At 42.4% G+C, this 15501-nt stretch overlaps 1 protein-coding gene across 6 annotated transcripts in view; it reads right to left on the bottom strand.

The window, feature by feature from the left end:
- Positions 1 to 1946: 1946 nt before the first annotated feature.
- Positions 1947 to 15501, bottom strand: part of dst (dystonin) — a 579575-nt gene continuing 566020 nt past the window's right edge. For all 6 annotated transcript variants that reach the window (XM_073056532.1, XM_073056533.1, XM_073056534.1 and 3 more), the window contains 2 exons: positions 6940 to 7063; positions 1947 to 3054 (listed from right to left, as the gene is read on the bottom strand). In XM_073056532.1, the coding sequence (XP_072912633.1) occupies positions 2780 to 3054; positions 6940 to 7063 (399 nt within the window). In that variant the 3' untranslated portion in view covers positions 1947 to 2779. The remainder of the gene's footprint in view (positions 3055 to 6939; positions 7064 to 15501) is intronic.

Raw genomic sequence — 15501 nt, 5'->3', positions numbered from 1 at the left:
TCATTGTCACAGAAGGCTGTGAAGGTCAAGCCATTGGGTATATTTAAAGTTCTTAATTAGTAAGGGCATCAGGGTTATGGAAAAAAGGCAGGAGAATGGGGTTAATAAATCAGCCACGATGGATCAGTAGAACAGTCTTGATGTGCCAAATGGACTAATTCTGCTCCTCTGTCTTATGGTGTCCACTAGTTACATTATACAGTGAGTGGTTTCTCTGTCACAACGATAACAGTACTATCTGCAGGTATTTTCCAAATGGGTTTTAGATTTCTACAGCACAGAAACAGGCCTTTTGGCCCACAATATTCAGACCAGCTATCAAGCAAATCCCACTTACCAGCGCCTGGCCCATACCTTTCCATGTCACGGTGATTCATATCCAAACATTTCCGACGTGTTGCTAGTTCATTGAGGTAGCCAGCTTTACATCACCATTCCCTCCCTTTCCACTGTTCTATCAAATTGGTCCACACCCAATGCCGGAACACAGCCGATTTTCTGTTGATGAAAGCCTCGTGTTTCTCTTTTCTGAATGCACCCAATGTTTGAGCTCTTAATGCCAGACTCTGACATCCCCAACAATCATTTCAGGCTGAAGCTCATTTATCTGTGATCCTGAGCTGAGTCTCTGACCCGTGTCAGAAAGGCAGCTTCAGGCCACCTGTTGTTATAATTCTCATCACTCTGTTATCTTTACACAGTATTCTGATGGTGTCTGGAGCTTCTGTAAACCTTGCCTCATTCAAACTGCTGCCCACATTCTCCACTTGCCCAAATTAGTCAACAAAACTCAGCTCAACACCATCCAGAACAAAGTGAGCCAGTTTGATTAGCACCTCATCCAGTCGGCCAAGTACTCAATCCCTCCAATACTGGTGGATCGTCAGATTTCTCTCTCTTTTTGGGGGGAGGGTGTTCCAGTTGAAGAACACACCGTAGTAACTTGCCTTCCAAACCTGAGAGCTCTACCGCCTAGTACAGCAGATGAGTGGGATCTGTAGCATCGCTTCCAAATGTGCATCATGCTAACTTGAAAATATAGAAACATTCCTTTATCTTTGCTGGATCTAAGTCCTGCGACTCTTTCCCTAACATCTTTGGGCTGTTTCTTCACCAGTACTGCAACAACTTGGGGAAGATTCATTCCCATCTTCTCAGGAACAATTGAGGATAGGAAAGAATACTGGCTTTGCCATTATTGACCAAATCTAAAAAATTTAATGGTTAAAATACCTATCTTCCAGCCCGACCCATCTTTTAGAGATGTAGTACGGTTAACAGGCCCTTCTGGCATAAGAGCCTGCTCCACCCAATTACACACATGCATCCAATTAACTGCTTAACCAATGTCTTGGAAACATGGGAGGAAACTGGAGCACCCAGAGGAAACCCATGTGATCACAGGGAGAATGTACAAACTCTTTAAAGCCAGCAGTGGAATTGAACTCTTGTCACTAGCACTATAACAGCATTACGCTAACCACACTACCGTGCTGCCCCTCTTCTCAAACTCGTCACTCTTGATTCCAACATCTTCTGCATTTTTCTTTCTTTTACTGCACCTCAGGAAAACACTGTGCCTTCAGTTGCTTGGCTTCATAGTTGGGAATCATCTCTAAGTTCATGTGCCTCCTTTCAGACCCTCAGAGTTCAATCTTTGGCCAAATTCTTTTCATCTCCCAATATGTCCTTTTGGGCTCAGTGCCCATCCTCTACATGAAAGGTGCCATAACATGCAGGTTGTGTTATTTCATCCTAATCCTGAGATGCAAATCTGCAATCTTGACATTGATAAAGTGTAACTCAAACATAAACTGTCATATTCAAAAAATAAATGATCTAAGCATCTGTGGGAATTCCTACTCATTTTACTGACATCAGCATATTTTTTAAAAATAGTTTCACATTAAATGTTACTATAAAAGGAACAAATAGGGATGATTCAGTTTGTGACTTATGGCAAGCAACTCTGCTTTAATAAAAAAAATGGGATCAATGATACAATTATCCTCCACTCAAGCAAAAGAAAATTTCACATTGACATCAACACTTCATACTTAATATATTAATTATTAGTAGTACAAATTACTTGTTGTGGGAGGGCAGGAGAGTTTTAATAATGGCAGTTTGATCTCAGCTAAATGACACAAATGCTGCAGGGCTTCGTTTTTAAAGTGTCTTCTTAACAGCCGACATGAATGTGTTAACTAAATGATTCAGAGCAAATTCAGTTCACTACATTAAGGTAATGCTGATTGGCATTTTACATCCCTTTTTACCTGGGACACAGACATTTGCTTTGTATGTAATTCAGAAAAAAATCAGCTCCGAGCAAATAAAGTTATTTCATAATATTCAGCATCGCCTCATTAGAATTGTGCACGAGGTAATCAAGAGTGGTTAGCAAACCGTTGAGATAAAGGCCTGCTCATTGACAAGACACGTTCCTGGGATTTTGTTTTCATTATCGTACATTCAAAACAACTTTCAGTAATAGTTACCCAATTCTACATTACATGTAAAAATATTAGTTTAACTTACATCTGTCTTAAAAGCTCTTTTAATTTTCCCTCCAGAGGATATGGCATCAAAGAAAAAAAGTTAACAGAATATTTATTCACATAAAATAATATACCTTACAAGACAAACACACAAATAAGGCCATTCTGCAGCATCAAAAGTTCACCTCTCGCATTATTTCACAACAGATTCTACAGAATATTTTACATCTCAAGGACTGCATCAAGAATTAACTCAGGAATTCGCCTCTGAGATCACACTATCTTTTGGAGGCTGCACTCAGTTTTCTAGTTGCTGGGGACCTCCTCGACGGCGTAGGGATTTTTGACGGTTTCGCTGAAGATGGCCGAGATCCTGCTCGTGACCCTGATCTGCTGGTTTCAGGCACTGTCTCTGAAACATCCGAGCACACAGACTGAATATCTGAAATGTCGAAGTCGGAAGCGTCGCTGCCCCGGCGACTACTTGCTCTACTGCCGGCCTTACTCCCTGCACAACTTGTGGGACGACTTGGGACTTTTCTTGACTCCAAGACTGGATTAAATACACAGAAATATTAGGTTAAATAAATAACTTAATGCATTGTAAGAAGATGAAAATCCAGATTACATCTCACATTTTAGACACCCTGCCACTGAATGACTCAGGGCAACCCTGCAAAGACAACTGTATCCTTCAATTTTAAACATTAAGTGATTAGGTATTGAGTTAAAGAGTCAGAGTAACACAGCACATTTCAGTCCAACTGTTCCCTGCCAACCAAGTTGCCATCAAACCTAGTCCCAGCTGCTTGTGTTTGGTTCACATCCCTCTGGACCTTTCCTGCGCAAGTGCCATTCTTGTAGTTGCCTCGACCAGTTCTTCTGGCAGTCCATTCCATATACACACTACCCTCTGTATTTAAAAAAAGTTGCTCCTCAGTTTCCTATTAAATCTCTCCCTATTAAATCCCAGTTTCCTATTAAATCATGAGTGGTTAGCGATGAAACATATCAACTCCTGCCTGAGAAGTGACTTGGATCCACTCCAGTTTGCCTACTGGAACAACAGGTCTACAGCAGCTGCCATCTCATTGGCTTTTCACTCAACCCTGGAATATCTGGGCAGCAACATGCATACATCTGGATGCCCTTTATTGACTAGAGCTCGACATTCAACCATCATCTAATCAATAAGCTCCAAGGCCTTGGCCTCAATACCCCCTTGTGCAATTGGATTCTCAACTTCCTCACTTGCAGACCCCAGTCAGTTCAGATTGGCAACTAAATTTTCTCTGTGATCTCCATCAGCAAAGGTGTTCCTGCTCTACTTGCTTTACACTTATGACTGTGTGACTAAGCCCTGCTCCAATGCCCGTTTTCAAGTTTGCTGACGACACCACTGTTGTAGGTTGAATCGAAGGTGGTGACGAATCAGCATATCGGAGAGAGATTGAAAATCTGGCTGAGTGGTGCTGCAACAACAACCTCTTGCTCATTATCAGCACAACCAAGGAGCAGATTATTGATTGCAGGGGAGGAAATGCGAGCCAGTTCTCATCAGAGGATCAGAGGCAGAGAGGGTCAACAACTTTAAATTCCTCAGTGATATTATTTCAGAAGACATGTCCTGGGGCTGGTATGTAAGTGCAATTATGAAGAAAGCACAGCAGAGCCTCTACTTCCTTAGGAGTTTGCAGAGATTCGGCATTACATCTAAAACTTTGACAAACTTTTATTATATTGACTGGCTGCATCACAGCCTGGATGGAAACACCAATGCCTTTAACAAAAAGTTTCACAAAAAGTAATGGATACGGTCCAGTCCATCATGGGTAAAGCTCTCCCCACTATTGAGAATATCTACATGAAGTGCTGTTGCAGGAAGGTGGCATTCATCAAGGACCGCCACCACACAGGACATGTCTCTTCTCACTACCAGCATTAGGAAGAAGATACAGTAGCCTCAGGACCTGCACCACCACGTTCATCAACAACCATTACCCTTCAACCAGCAGGCTCTTGAACTAAGGGGATAACTTCACTTGCCCCATCATTGATATGTTCCCACAACCAATGGACTCACTTTCAAGGACTCTCCATCTCACATTCTTGATATTTACTGTTTATTTATTTTTGTATTTGCACAGTTTGTTGTCTTTTGCACACTGGTTGGACGCCCAAGTTGGTGCGGTCTTTCAATATCGTCACTGTTCTACTATGGATTTATTGAGTATGCCTTCAAGAAAATGAAGATCAGGGTTGTATAAGGTGACATATATGTGCTTTGATAATAAATTAACTTTGAACTTTAGTCCCCTTTTCACTAAGAATGTTTAAAACCCTACACCTCCAGTCACCACCAACATACTAGAAGTGGGCAGCATTGTAATGTAGCGGTTAGCACAAAGCTATTCCAGTGCTGGCGATCAGGTTCAATTCCCACCGCTGTCTGCAAAGGGCTTGTATGTTCTCTCTGTAACTGCCTGAGTATGCTCAGGTACTCCAGTTTGCTTCCACATTGCAAAGCATACATGTTAATTAGTCACACCGGTGTACTTGGACGGCGTGGTCATGTTGGGCCAGAGGGCTTGTTACTGTGCCGCATCTCTAAATAAAAAAAATTAAATGACAGCCCTCCACTTTCCTTTAAACCGATCTCTCTCTAGAAGGGAGTTAGTTCCCACAGCCATGTTTACTATCCTCTGCTTTGGTTAAAAATTTTGTCCCATTCTTCCAGATCCTCCTGATTCTGCCAGTATGATTTCCTTTCCACTGATCCAATAAATCCCTTCTGTTAAGGTAGACTGAAGCCTTAACTACATTTATCCCATTTTCCATATTTATACTCCTACTTGCAAGACCAATGAAGAGGGCTTACTGCTCTTGCCTTCAGATTCTGGTCACCCTGCCTTTCTATTTTCAACCCAAACTGATTTCATCATCCTTAGTCTCCTATGAAAGTTCAACAAAAGCTCCAGGCAAACCAGCTCTGCTAACAGTAACAGCCTTCCAGACTCACGATTCAACAATGTCAGCCATGACCAACCACCGTACTGTCTGAAACAATAGCTGCTTACTGTGACTCTGCTATTCCCACTTACGTCGTTGCTTGTCCAAATACAAATCACTCTTGTTTTGCAATTTTGCACTAGATTGTACTGGACCAGATCCAGCACCCCTCCCCCTTGACTGGGTAATTGTTCTGCAACACAAACGACAAGCAAGTGGGCAAAGCCACTGAATATGGTGGCATTTGTTTTGCCAGTGCTTCTGAATGGTCTCTGAGCACATTTGGAAAGAACTGAAGACAAGGGGAACATGGTAACTAATGATTTATAGTGCCAGCAAATGGGTTCAACTCCCGCTGCTGTCTATAGGGAGTCTGCATGTCTCCACCTGACCGTTTGGGCTTCTTTTGGATGTTCTGATTCCATCCCCCCCCTCCACATTCTGAACACAAGGGGTTCAACATGACCATGCCGCCCAATTACACCAGTGTGACTAATTAACCTACGAACCTGTATGCTTTGGAGCGTGCAAGAAAACTGGAGTACCTGAACAAACTCACGCAGCTATGGAGAGAACATTCGAACCCCTTGCAGGGTTAGGGTTAGCAAGTTGTGTGTTTGCCATGTTGGATCCAGAAGCAGGGAGACACTTGTGGGCTGCCCCCAGTAGGTCCTTAGACTGCATTGGTTGTTGATGCAAAATGGATGCATTTCACTGTTTCGATGTACATTTGACAAATAAAGTTAATCTTTAAAGATTAATTATTTAAATTAAACCTAGATCAAATAACTAGTTGAAACATAAATATACAGAAATTTTTTTAAGAAAACCTTACCTAAACATGTTTTTAGTGAAACTTCAGATGAACTGGGTTTGCAGCGGTGGGGCGCTGGATAGAAAGTATATCCATTTCCTCAGCTCGGTCACTCGCAAAACGTCCATTGACTCAGTGAGGAGCCCAGGGACCAAATAGGAGGCTGGAAGAGCCTCCACCGAGTGTTCAGCACATTCCAGACCTCGGTGCTGCACTGCTCAGGATGTCAGAACAGACTGCACTTCGGTCGGCCAGTGTCTCACTGTGGCGCCGATATCACATTTTGGCCCATTATACCATTTAATCTCTCTCATCAAACTCTGAAGTTGCTCACAACTGATTGTTTACTGTTCTAGCAAAAGGCCATATACTTGTAAAGTTTGGTCTGTTTCTCTCTCCACAGATAATTGTTCGACTTTCTAAGTTTTTCCAGTTATATTTGATCTCGACACAATCCTCTGTTCTGAACCAACAGCTGTCAGCAAGCAAAGTCAGGTGTAGGAGGACTGGATGAATTATTTTTTTAAATTCCCATTTCATCATCAATGACTCTTGAGACTTCAAACTCTAAAAGTACAGATAGCGATAAGATTCTAGTTACCACAAAACACTGACCTGGTACTTGTGACCTTCCCCTTGAAGGAGGAGTTGATGTTAAGCCGCTGTCCTCTCCAGAATGAAAACTCTTTCCCGACAGATACCCAGGCGGTCGCAATTTGCTTCCCTGGATTGGTGTTACCTAGATTATTATATGAAGAACTGGATTAATATTTTATTAATACTGGTCCATGCTCTTCTGAAGTATGATAAATGAATGTCTTCAAATGTTGATCGTTCTCCTACAAGGCTAACCTATTCCCTGAGTGAGGGTTTATCAGAGATTTCTCTTGTCGTAACTACTCTACAGCAAGCATAGTTTAATAAGCAGTCAGCAATCATGTACACATCTGTTAGAGTAACACACACAAAATGGTGGAGGAACTCAGCAGATTAGGCAGCATCGAAGAAAAGGAATAAAGAATTGACGTTTCAGGCTGAGACCCTTCATCAGGACTAGAAAAGGTGGAGGAAGAAGCCGAAATAAGGTGTTGGGGGGGGGGGGGGGAAGAAGGAGTACAAATTAGAAGGTGATAGGTGAAGCCAAGTGAGGGGAGGCGGAATGAAGTGAGATACTGGGAGGCGATAGGTGGTAGGTAAAGGGCTGAAAAGAAGGAATCTGATCGGAGAGGAGAATGAACCATGAGAGAAAGGGAAGGAGGAGGGATACCAGAGGGAGGTGACAGGCAGGTGAGAAGTAGTAAAAGGGGAGCCTGAGTGAAGAATGGAAAAAGTGGGGGGGGGGGGGGGGGAGAGAAAGAGTGAGAAATCACCAGAAGTTAGAGAAATCGATGCTCATGCTGTCAGGTTGGAGGCTACCCTGGTGGAATATGAGGTATTGCTCCTGCAACCTGAGAGTGGCCTCAGGCAGAAAAGGAGGCCATGGACCGACAGGTCAGAATGAAAATGGGGGATGAAATTAAAATGTTTGATCACCCAGAAATCCTAGATTTGGTATTAATTGTCTGTATATAATATGAACATATTTATTAATATATTTTCCCTAATTCAGTATTCAAGGTATGAGATATAATATCTTCCAGTATGAAAGGACTAACTTTTACAACTGGTTAAGTAACATAATAAATAATTTAACTAAGCACATAAACAGTTACTCCAGGAGAACACATCCCTGCAATTCTCCTAATATGGAAGAAACTCTAATAGGTGTAGACAGAAGTGTGTACTGTTTCTGAAATCTGGAATGAAAAAAAACTGCTGGAAGAACTCAGCAGGTCAAGCAGCATCTGTGGAGGCTGAAGGGTAGTTGATGCTTTGTGTCGAAACCCTGCATCAGGAGAGACCCAAAGCAAGGCTGATGAATGAGAATCAGGTTTAACATATGTCATGAAACTTGTTGTTTTAAAGCAGTACATAAAAAAACTATTAATTACAATAAATACATAAAAATTACATTAAATAAGTAATGCAAAAAGAGAGCAAAAATAATGAGGTAGTTGATTAATTTTCCATTCAGAATGATAGAGGGGAAGAAAGTGTTTCTAAAACTTAGAGTGTGTGTCTTCAGGCTCCTGTATCTCCTCCCTATTGGTAGCAATGACAAGAGGGCATGTCCTGGGTGATGGGGGTCCTTAATGATGGATGCCTCCTTTTTGAGGCATTGCCTTTTGAAGATGCTCTTGGTGCTAGGGAGGCTTGTGCCCATGATGAAGCTGACTGAGTTTGCACCCCTTTGCACCTTTTACCAATCCTGTGCAAATGCTGCACCATATCAGGCGAGGGTGGAATTTAATGCAGGGGGAGATGGAAATGAGTGCAGACAAGTATGAGCTTTGGAAGGATAAACCAGGGTAAGACCTATATGGTGAAGAGTAGGGCATTAGGATATAGGTAGGACAGGGTCTTAAAGACAGATTTTAGCACATTTATCTTCATAAATCAAAGTATTGACTACAGGAATTGGGATCATATGTTGAAATTTAATAAGACATTGGTAAGGTATTGTGTGCAGTTCTGGTCTCCTACCTACATGAAAGGTATCAATAAGATTGAAAGAGTGCAGAGAAAATTTACAAGGATGTTTCCAGGACTTGAAGACCTGCGTTATAGGGAAAGGTTGGATAGGTTAGGACTTTATTCTGTGGAGAGTCGGAAAATGAGGGGCGATCTGATAGAGGTATACAGAATTGTGAGTGGTACAGGTAGGGTAAAAACAAGCACTGAAGTTAGGTGAGTCTAGAACTACAGGTCATAGGCTAAGTGCAAAAGGTGAAATATTTAAGGGAACTTATTCACTCAGAAGGTAGTGAGCATGTGGAATAAGCTGCCAGTGGAAGTGGTGGATAGGGGTTTGATTACAACATTGAAGAGAAGTTTGGACAAGTACATGGATGGGAAGGGTATGGAGGGCTATTGTCAAGTGCAGGTTGATGGGACAGGATAATAGTTTGGCTCAGACTAGATGGGCCAAAGGGTTTGTTTCTGTGCTGTAGTGCTCTATGACTCTAAGGTCTCAACCCAAAGTGTCAACTATCCCTTTGCCTCCAGATGCTGCCTGACTTGCTGAGTCTCTAGCAGTTTGTATTTTTGCTCTGATTCAACATGCTTGTGGAGGATGGAAATCAGAGATCCATCTGCAGAGCTGATGTCCAGTGTTTAATGTCATGCTCCTTGCTATTTTGTTTCTTATTTATACAAAACAAGCAGCATTCATAAAACATCTTTCAAGTCCTCAACCTGCTTTCTAGCCATCGAATCATGCCTGAAGTGGAGAGAACATTGTAGAAAATGGGGCACCAACTTCGTCCACAGTAAGCTTTGGCAACAGGCAAAGTAAAAATAAAGACTAGCTTAACTTCCCAATGAGATGATAACTTGAGCTACTGCAAGTACTGAGTACGGGACCGTAAAATTACATTGTTGGATACAGTGAGTGAGCAAAACTGGTAAACGGAGTTCAGCAAAGAACATGCAACAGCTGCTAAGGACAAAAACATGTTTTGTTTAAATTAAAAGGAAGCAACAATGGAACTGCCACACAAGAGATTCTGCAGACAATGAAAATCTTGAGCAAAACACATAAAATGCTTTAGGAACTCAGCAGATCAGGCAGCATCTATGGAAGGGAATGAACAGTCGACATTTTGGACTGAGACCCTTCCTCAGGACTCAAATTTATGAAAGGTCTTAGCTTGAAATGTCAAGTGTATATCCCCCTCCATGGATGCTGCCTGACCTGCTGCGCTATGCCACAATTTTGTGTGTATTGAACCAAATATATAAGGCTCCATTATTAATGCTGAAAGGTTTAAGGAACTTCTAATTAGAAAGCTACAAGGTAAAAGGGAAGACGTTTTGCTGCAGCAAAGTCATAGTGAAATAGAACTGTGTGCAGTACAATCTATTGCAATTTAAATGTACTGGCCTCATTAGCCACTCCAGAACCCACAAACCTGGAGGGGAAGCAAGTCATCTCTGATCCTGAGGGACAGCCCAGGAAAAGAGACACTTACAATGTTCCAGCCTGCAGAAGTATTTCACTTTGGATATTGGTGGTGCACTGTCCACTTCAAAGCTCCCAGTGTACAACTGTACACAAGTGATGGTGTTTGAACAGCACGTCTTTCTGCTATGTTTGGAAATTCAATTTCACCAAATTGACAGAGCAAAATCCGTAACAAATGGTGTTTTTTCCCCCCAAATTCAAACTGAAGATGCTCCAAAAATTCACCTCACAACTTATTTTTATTCTGAATTGCAAGGTTCAGATAATGAACACTTTGCCCTATACACATACAGCCTGCACTGCTGCACACATTCATAGCTTTCTATATATAGTAAATGCTGATAACTTTACCCTTCCTTTGAGCAACTATCACTGCTGATTTCATGTGCATTTTGATAGAGATTCAGAGATATATGATATCAGAGGGAATCCTGAGGAGGTTCAAGAGAATGATTCCCGGAATAAAAGGGTTAACATATGAGGAAATGAGGGGGGAATCTCACTGAAACTTATTGAATATTGATAGGGCTAGATAGAATGGAGGTGGTGAAGTTGACTTCTATAGGGGGAAGAGTCTAGGACTGGAGGGCACAGCCTCAGAATATAAGGATGTCCCTTTTAAACACAGATGAGGAGGAATTGCTTTAGCCAATGAGTGATGAATTTGTGAAATTTACTGCCATAAACAGCTGTGGAGGATGTACCATTGTGTATATTTAAAGCAGAGGTAGATACGCTGTATGTTTCAATATATATATATATATATGACAAATAAATTTAATCTCAGATTAATCTTATACAGTTGGATAAAGATCCGGATGTCCATTCCAATGCAGTACTGAGGGGACTCTGTCGATCGGAGGTGCCTTCTTTCTGACATTACATCAAGACTGCTGTTTCCAACAGAGAGAAGTAAAGATGTAACAACCATGATTGCTATGGAGGGGTGTAATCAACAGTGGCCTTCTCAACCTTGTTGTTCTAGGACAAAGACCAAATGCTGGAGAAACTCAGCAGGTCAGGCATCATCTGTTGAGAGGAGTAAACAGTCAACATTTTGAGCCAAGACCCTTCATCAGAGCATACAGCACTTGTGCTGACAGCTTGGTATATCTGATAATAATTAACCAATGGTGATGGACCATCAATATGTGCTTTCTGCATGCAGAAATAGGTACCCCGATCTTCAAGACCAAAGTCCTCCATTTAGAATGAACCTGTCATCTTTAAGATCTACACCATATCTGATCATTACAGCAAGTAATCATTTTCATGGCTGCTCTTGACAATAACAAGTGGCACAGATCCATCGTGGTCAGCACAACACTTTACAGTACCAGTGACCCAGGTTCAATTCCCATCGCTGTCTGTAAGTCGTCTATACTTTCTCCCTGTGACCACATTGGTTTTCTCTGGGTGCTCCTGTTTCCTCCCACAGTCCAAAGACCTACCGGTTGTTAGGTTAATTGGTCATTGTAAATTGTCCCATGATTAGGTGAGGATTAAATCAGGAATAACTGGGCGGCGTGGCTCAGAGGGCCAGAAGGGCCTACTCCTCGCTGTATCTCAGTAAGTAAATCAGGATCAGTTCTGGCCTGAAACATCGACTGTCTATTCATCTCTATAGGTGCTGCTTGGCCTGCTGAGTTCCTCCAGTATTTTGTGTGTGTTACTCTGGATTTCCAGCATTTGTAGAATCTCTTGTATTTACGTTCTAGGACAAAGGTGCTCAACTAAGCAATGAACTTGGTAAATTTTATTTGGCCCTGCGAAGTCCACTTACTCCAGTTATACAAGAAAATAGCAGCTGAAGACCACCTAGCTCCTCAATGGCTGCCTGCCATTCAATGGTTGATCTATCTGTGCTCTGGAAGATGTCCTGCCTCGTCCGTATACCGAAGACGCCGCGCCCCAGTGGCTCCAATGACTACAGACCGGTGGTATTGACCTCCCACATCATGTAGACCCTGGAGAAACTTGTTCTAGAGCAGCTTCGGCCTATGGTTAGGCCACACTATGACCCCCTCCAGTTCGTCTACCAGCCCCGACTAGGAGTTGAGGATGCCATCATTTACCTGCTGAACTGTGTCTACGCCCACCTGGACAAGCCGGCGAGCACTGTGAGGGTCATGTTTTTTGACTTCTCCAGTGCGTTCAACACCATCTGCCCTGCTCTGCTGGGTGAGAAGCTGACAGTGATGCAGGTGGATGCTTCCCTGGTGTCATGGATTATTGATTACCTGACTGGCAGACCACAGTACATGCGCTTGCAACACTGTGTGTCAGACAGAGTGGTCAGCAGCACTGGGGCTCCACAGGGGACTGTCCTGTCTCCCTTTCTCTTCACCATCTACACCTCAGACTTCAACTACTGCACAGAGTCTTGCCATCTTCAGAAGTTTTCTGATGACTCGGCCATAGTTGGATGCATCAGCAAGGGAGATGAGGCTGAGTACAGGGCTACGGTGGGTAACTTTGTCACATGGTGTGAGCAGAATCATCTGCAGCTTAATATGAAAAAGACTAAGGAGCTGGTGGTGGACCTGAGGAGGGCTAAGGCACCGGTGAGCCCTGTTTCCATCCAAGGGGTCAGTGTGGACATGGTGGAGGATTACAAATACCTGGGAATACGAATTGACAATAAACTGGACTGGTCAAAGAACACTGAAGTTGTCTACAAGAAGGGTCAGAGCCGTCTCTACTTCCTGAGGAGACTGAGGTCCTTTAACGTCTGCCGGACGATGATGAGGATGTTCTACGAGTCTGTGGTGGCCAGTGCTATCATGTTTGCTGGTGTGTGCTGGGGCAGCAGGCTGAGGATAGCAGACACCAACAGAATCAACAAACTCATTCGTAAGGCCAGTGAAGTTGTGGGGGTGGAACTGGACTCTCTGATGGTGGTGTCTGAAAAGAGGATGCTGTCCAAGTTGCATGCCATCTTGGACAATGTCTCCCATCCACTCCATAATGCACTGGTTAGGCACAGGAGTACATTCAGCCAGAGACTCATTCCACTGAGATGTAACACTGAGTGTCATAGGAAGTCATTCCTGTCTGTGGCCATCAAACTTTACAACTCCTCCCTCGGAGTGTCAGACACCCTGAGCCAATTGGCTGGTCCTGTACTTATTTCCACTTGGCATAATTAACTTATTATTATTTAATTATTTATGGTTTTATATTGCTATATTTCTACACTATTCTTGGTTGGTGCGACTGTAACAAAACCCAATTTCCCTCAGGATCAATAAAGTATACCTGTCTGTCTGTATCCACGGCCTCAACTTCTCTTCCTGTGCCAGATCCTCTTAGTCCTCAGTTCCTGGATTTTCTAAAAATTTACCTACCTCCACTTCCAAGTACTTCTAGTGCTCTAGCCACAATTCTCTGAGGTAGAGAATGCCAGATTTCAGAAGATAGAAATATAGAACGGTATAGAACAGTACAGGCTTTTCGGCCCATGATGTTATGCCAATACTTCAACCTACTCCAAGATTAATCTAACTCTTCCTCCTACATAGCCCTCCATTTTTCTTTTACCAATGAGTCTATAAGATTGTTTTAAATGTCCTTTTCATCACCCTTTAAGTTAAAATACTGACTTTTAACTTGAAGATTTGGAATTAGAGTTTCATTTTTCTTTCCACACATACAACTGGAATTCCTCTGGCATTCTCCTGATCTAGAGTTACGACCCCAGAGAAGATTAGAAGAAGCCCACTCTTCCCCACAAGGGAAATGGGTGTTGGTTCAGTTCAGTATAAACAGGTGTAGGGGTTGGCGTAACACCAGCAATCAGGGTTCAATTTGCGTCACTCTCTGTAAGGAGTTTGTAATGTTCTCCTGGTGACCGTTTGGATTTCCTCTGGGTGCTCTGATTTCCTTCCAGATTCCGAAGACTTTTAGGGGTTACAGTTAAGTAAGTTGTGGGTGTGCTTACGGTATGTTGGTGCGGGAAGCATGGCGACACTTGTGGGCAGCCCCCAGCACATACTCGGAGAGTTCTGGTTGTTGACACAGAACAACACATTTCACTCTATGTTCTGATATACATATGACAAATAAAACTAACCTAATCTTAAAAAGTTAAACAACACCTAATGTTAATGATAATAATCAGGGTGATCATTTCAATGCAGCACTGAGAGAGTGCTGCCTGTCAGAGGTGGCATCTATCTGACATTAAGTTACCACAGTTGGTTCCAACAGCGAGAAGTAAAGATATAACAACCATGATTTCTGAGGAGGAGTGTAATCAACAATGCCCTTGCCAATATCATACCTTGGGGGTAATAGGAACAGATGATCCAGCATTGCAAATCTCCAGCTATAATCACAAACTGGCTCTATGTATCCTACATCAAAACAGAAGCTTCACTTCAACCAGTACTTAATGACTATAAAGAATTTGATACCATAAATAATGCTAAGTCAATGCAACTTCTTAAAAATATGGCTTCCATAACACAAGAGATATGACCTAGAGTTGGCCATCTGGCCCACTGAGCCTGCTCTGCTATTCAATGAGATTATTGCTAATCTGGTCATGGACTCTGCTCCACCTACCTGCCTTCTCCCCATAACTTTTAATTCCCTTGCTGTGTGAAAATCAATTTAACTATGTTTTAGATATATTTAATGAGTTGGCCTCTACTGCTTCCCTGGGCATATATATTTAAAAAAATCTGAGATACTCTCTGGGAAAAGCAGTTTTTCCTTATCTCCATCCTAAGTATACTCCCCCAAATCCTGAAGCTATGTCTCCTAGTCCTAGTCTCACTTACCAATGGAAACAACTTTTTCCTGACTCTATCTTTGGTAAAACCCTTACAATAATCAGCCTCCCTTCCCCACAATGTTCAAAGTTGTTTTCCTTTTTCTTCTGGTTCCAAGAAGCAAAACAATCAAAATCTGTAATCTCAGAAACTAACTGGGCATTATGACCTAGCTGGAATTACATACACAGAAACTGTTCAATCATGCACAAGGTGACAGGTGAAGATTTTAAGATTATAAAACAGAGCAAACATTGTGGAAAGAACAACCCAGTCATCAGATTCCTTCCATCTGTTCAGAGAAACAAAATGAATGAAGAGGAGTTACGTTTGCAAGAG

This window comes from Hemitrygon akajei, chromosome 9 (genome assembly GCF_048418815.1).
Source record: "Hemitrygon akajei chromosome 9, sHemAka1.3, whole genome shotgun sequence".
NCBI lineage: Eukaryota > Metazoa > Chordata > Chondrichthyes > Myliobatiformes > Dasyatidae > Hemitrygon > Hemitrygon akajei.
The sequence above is the reverse complement of the archived record's forward strand: the minus strand, read 5'-3'. Positions and strand labels throughout refer to the sequence as shown.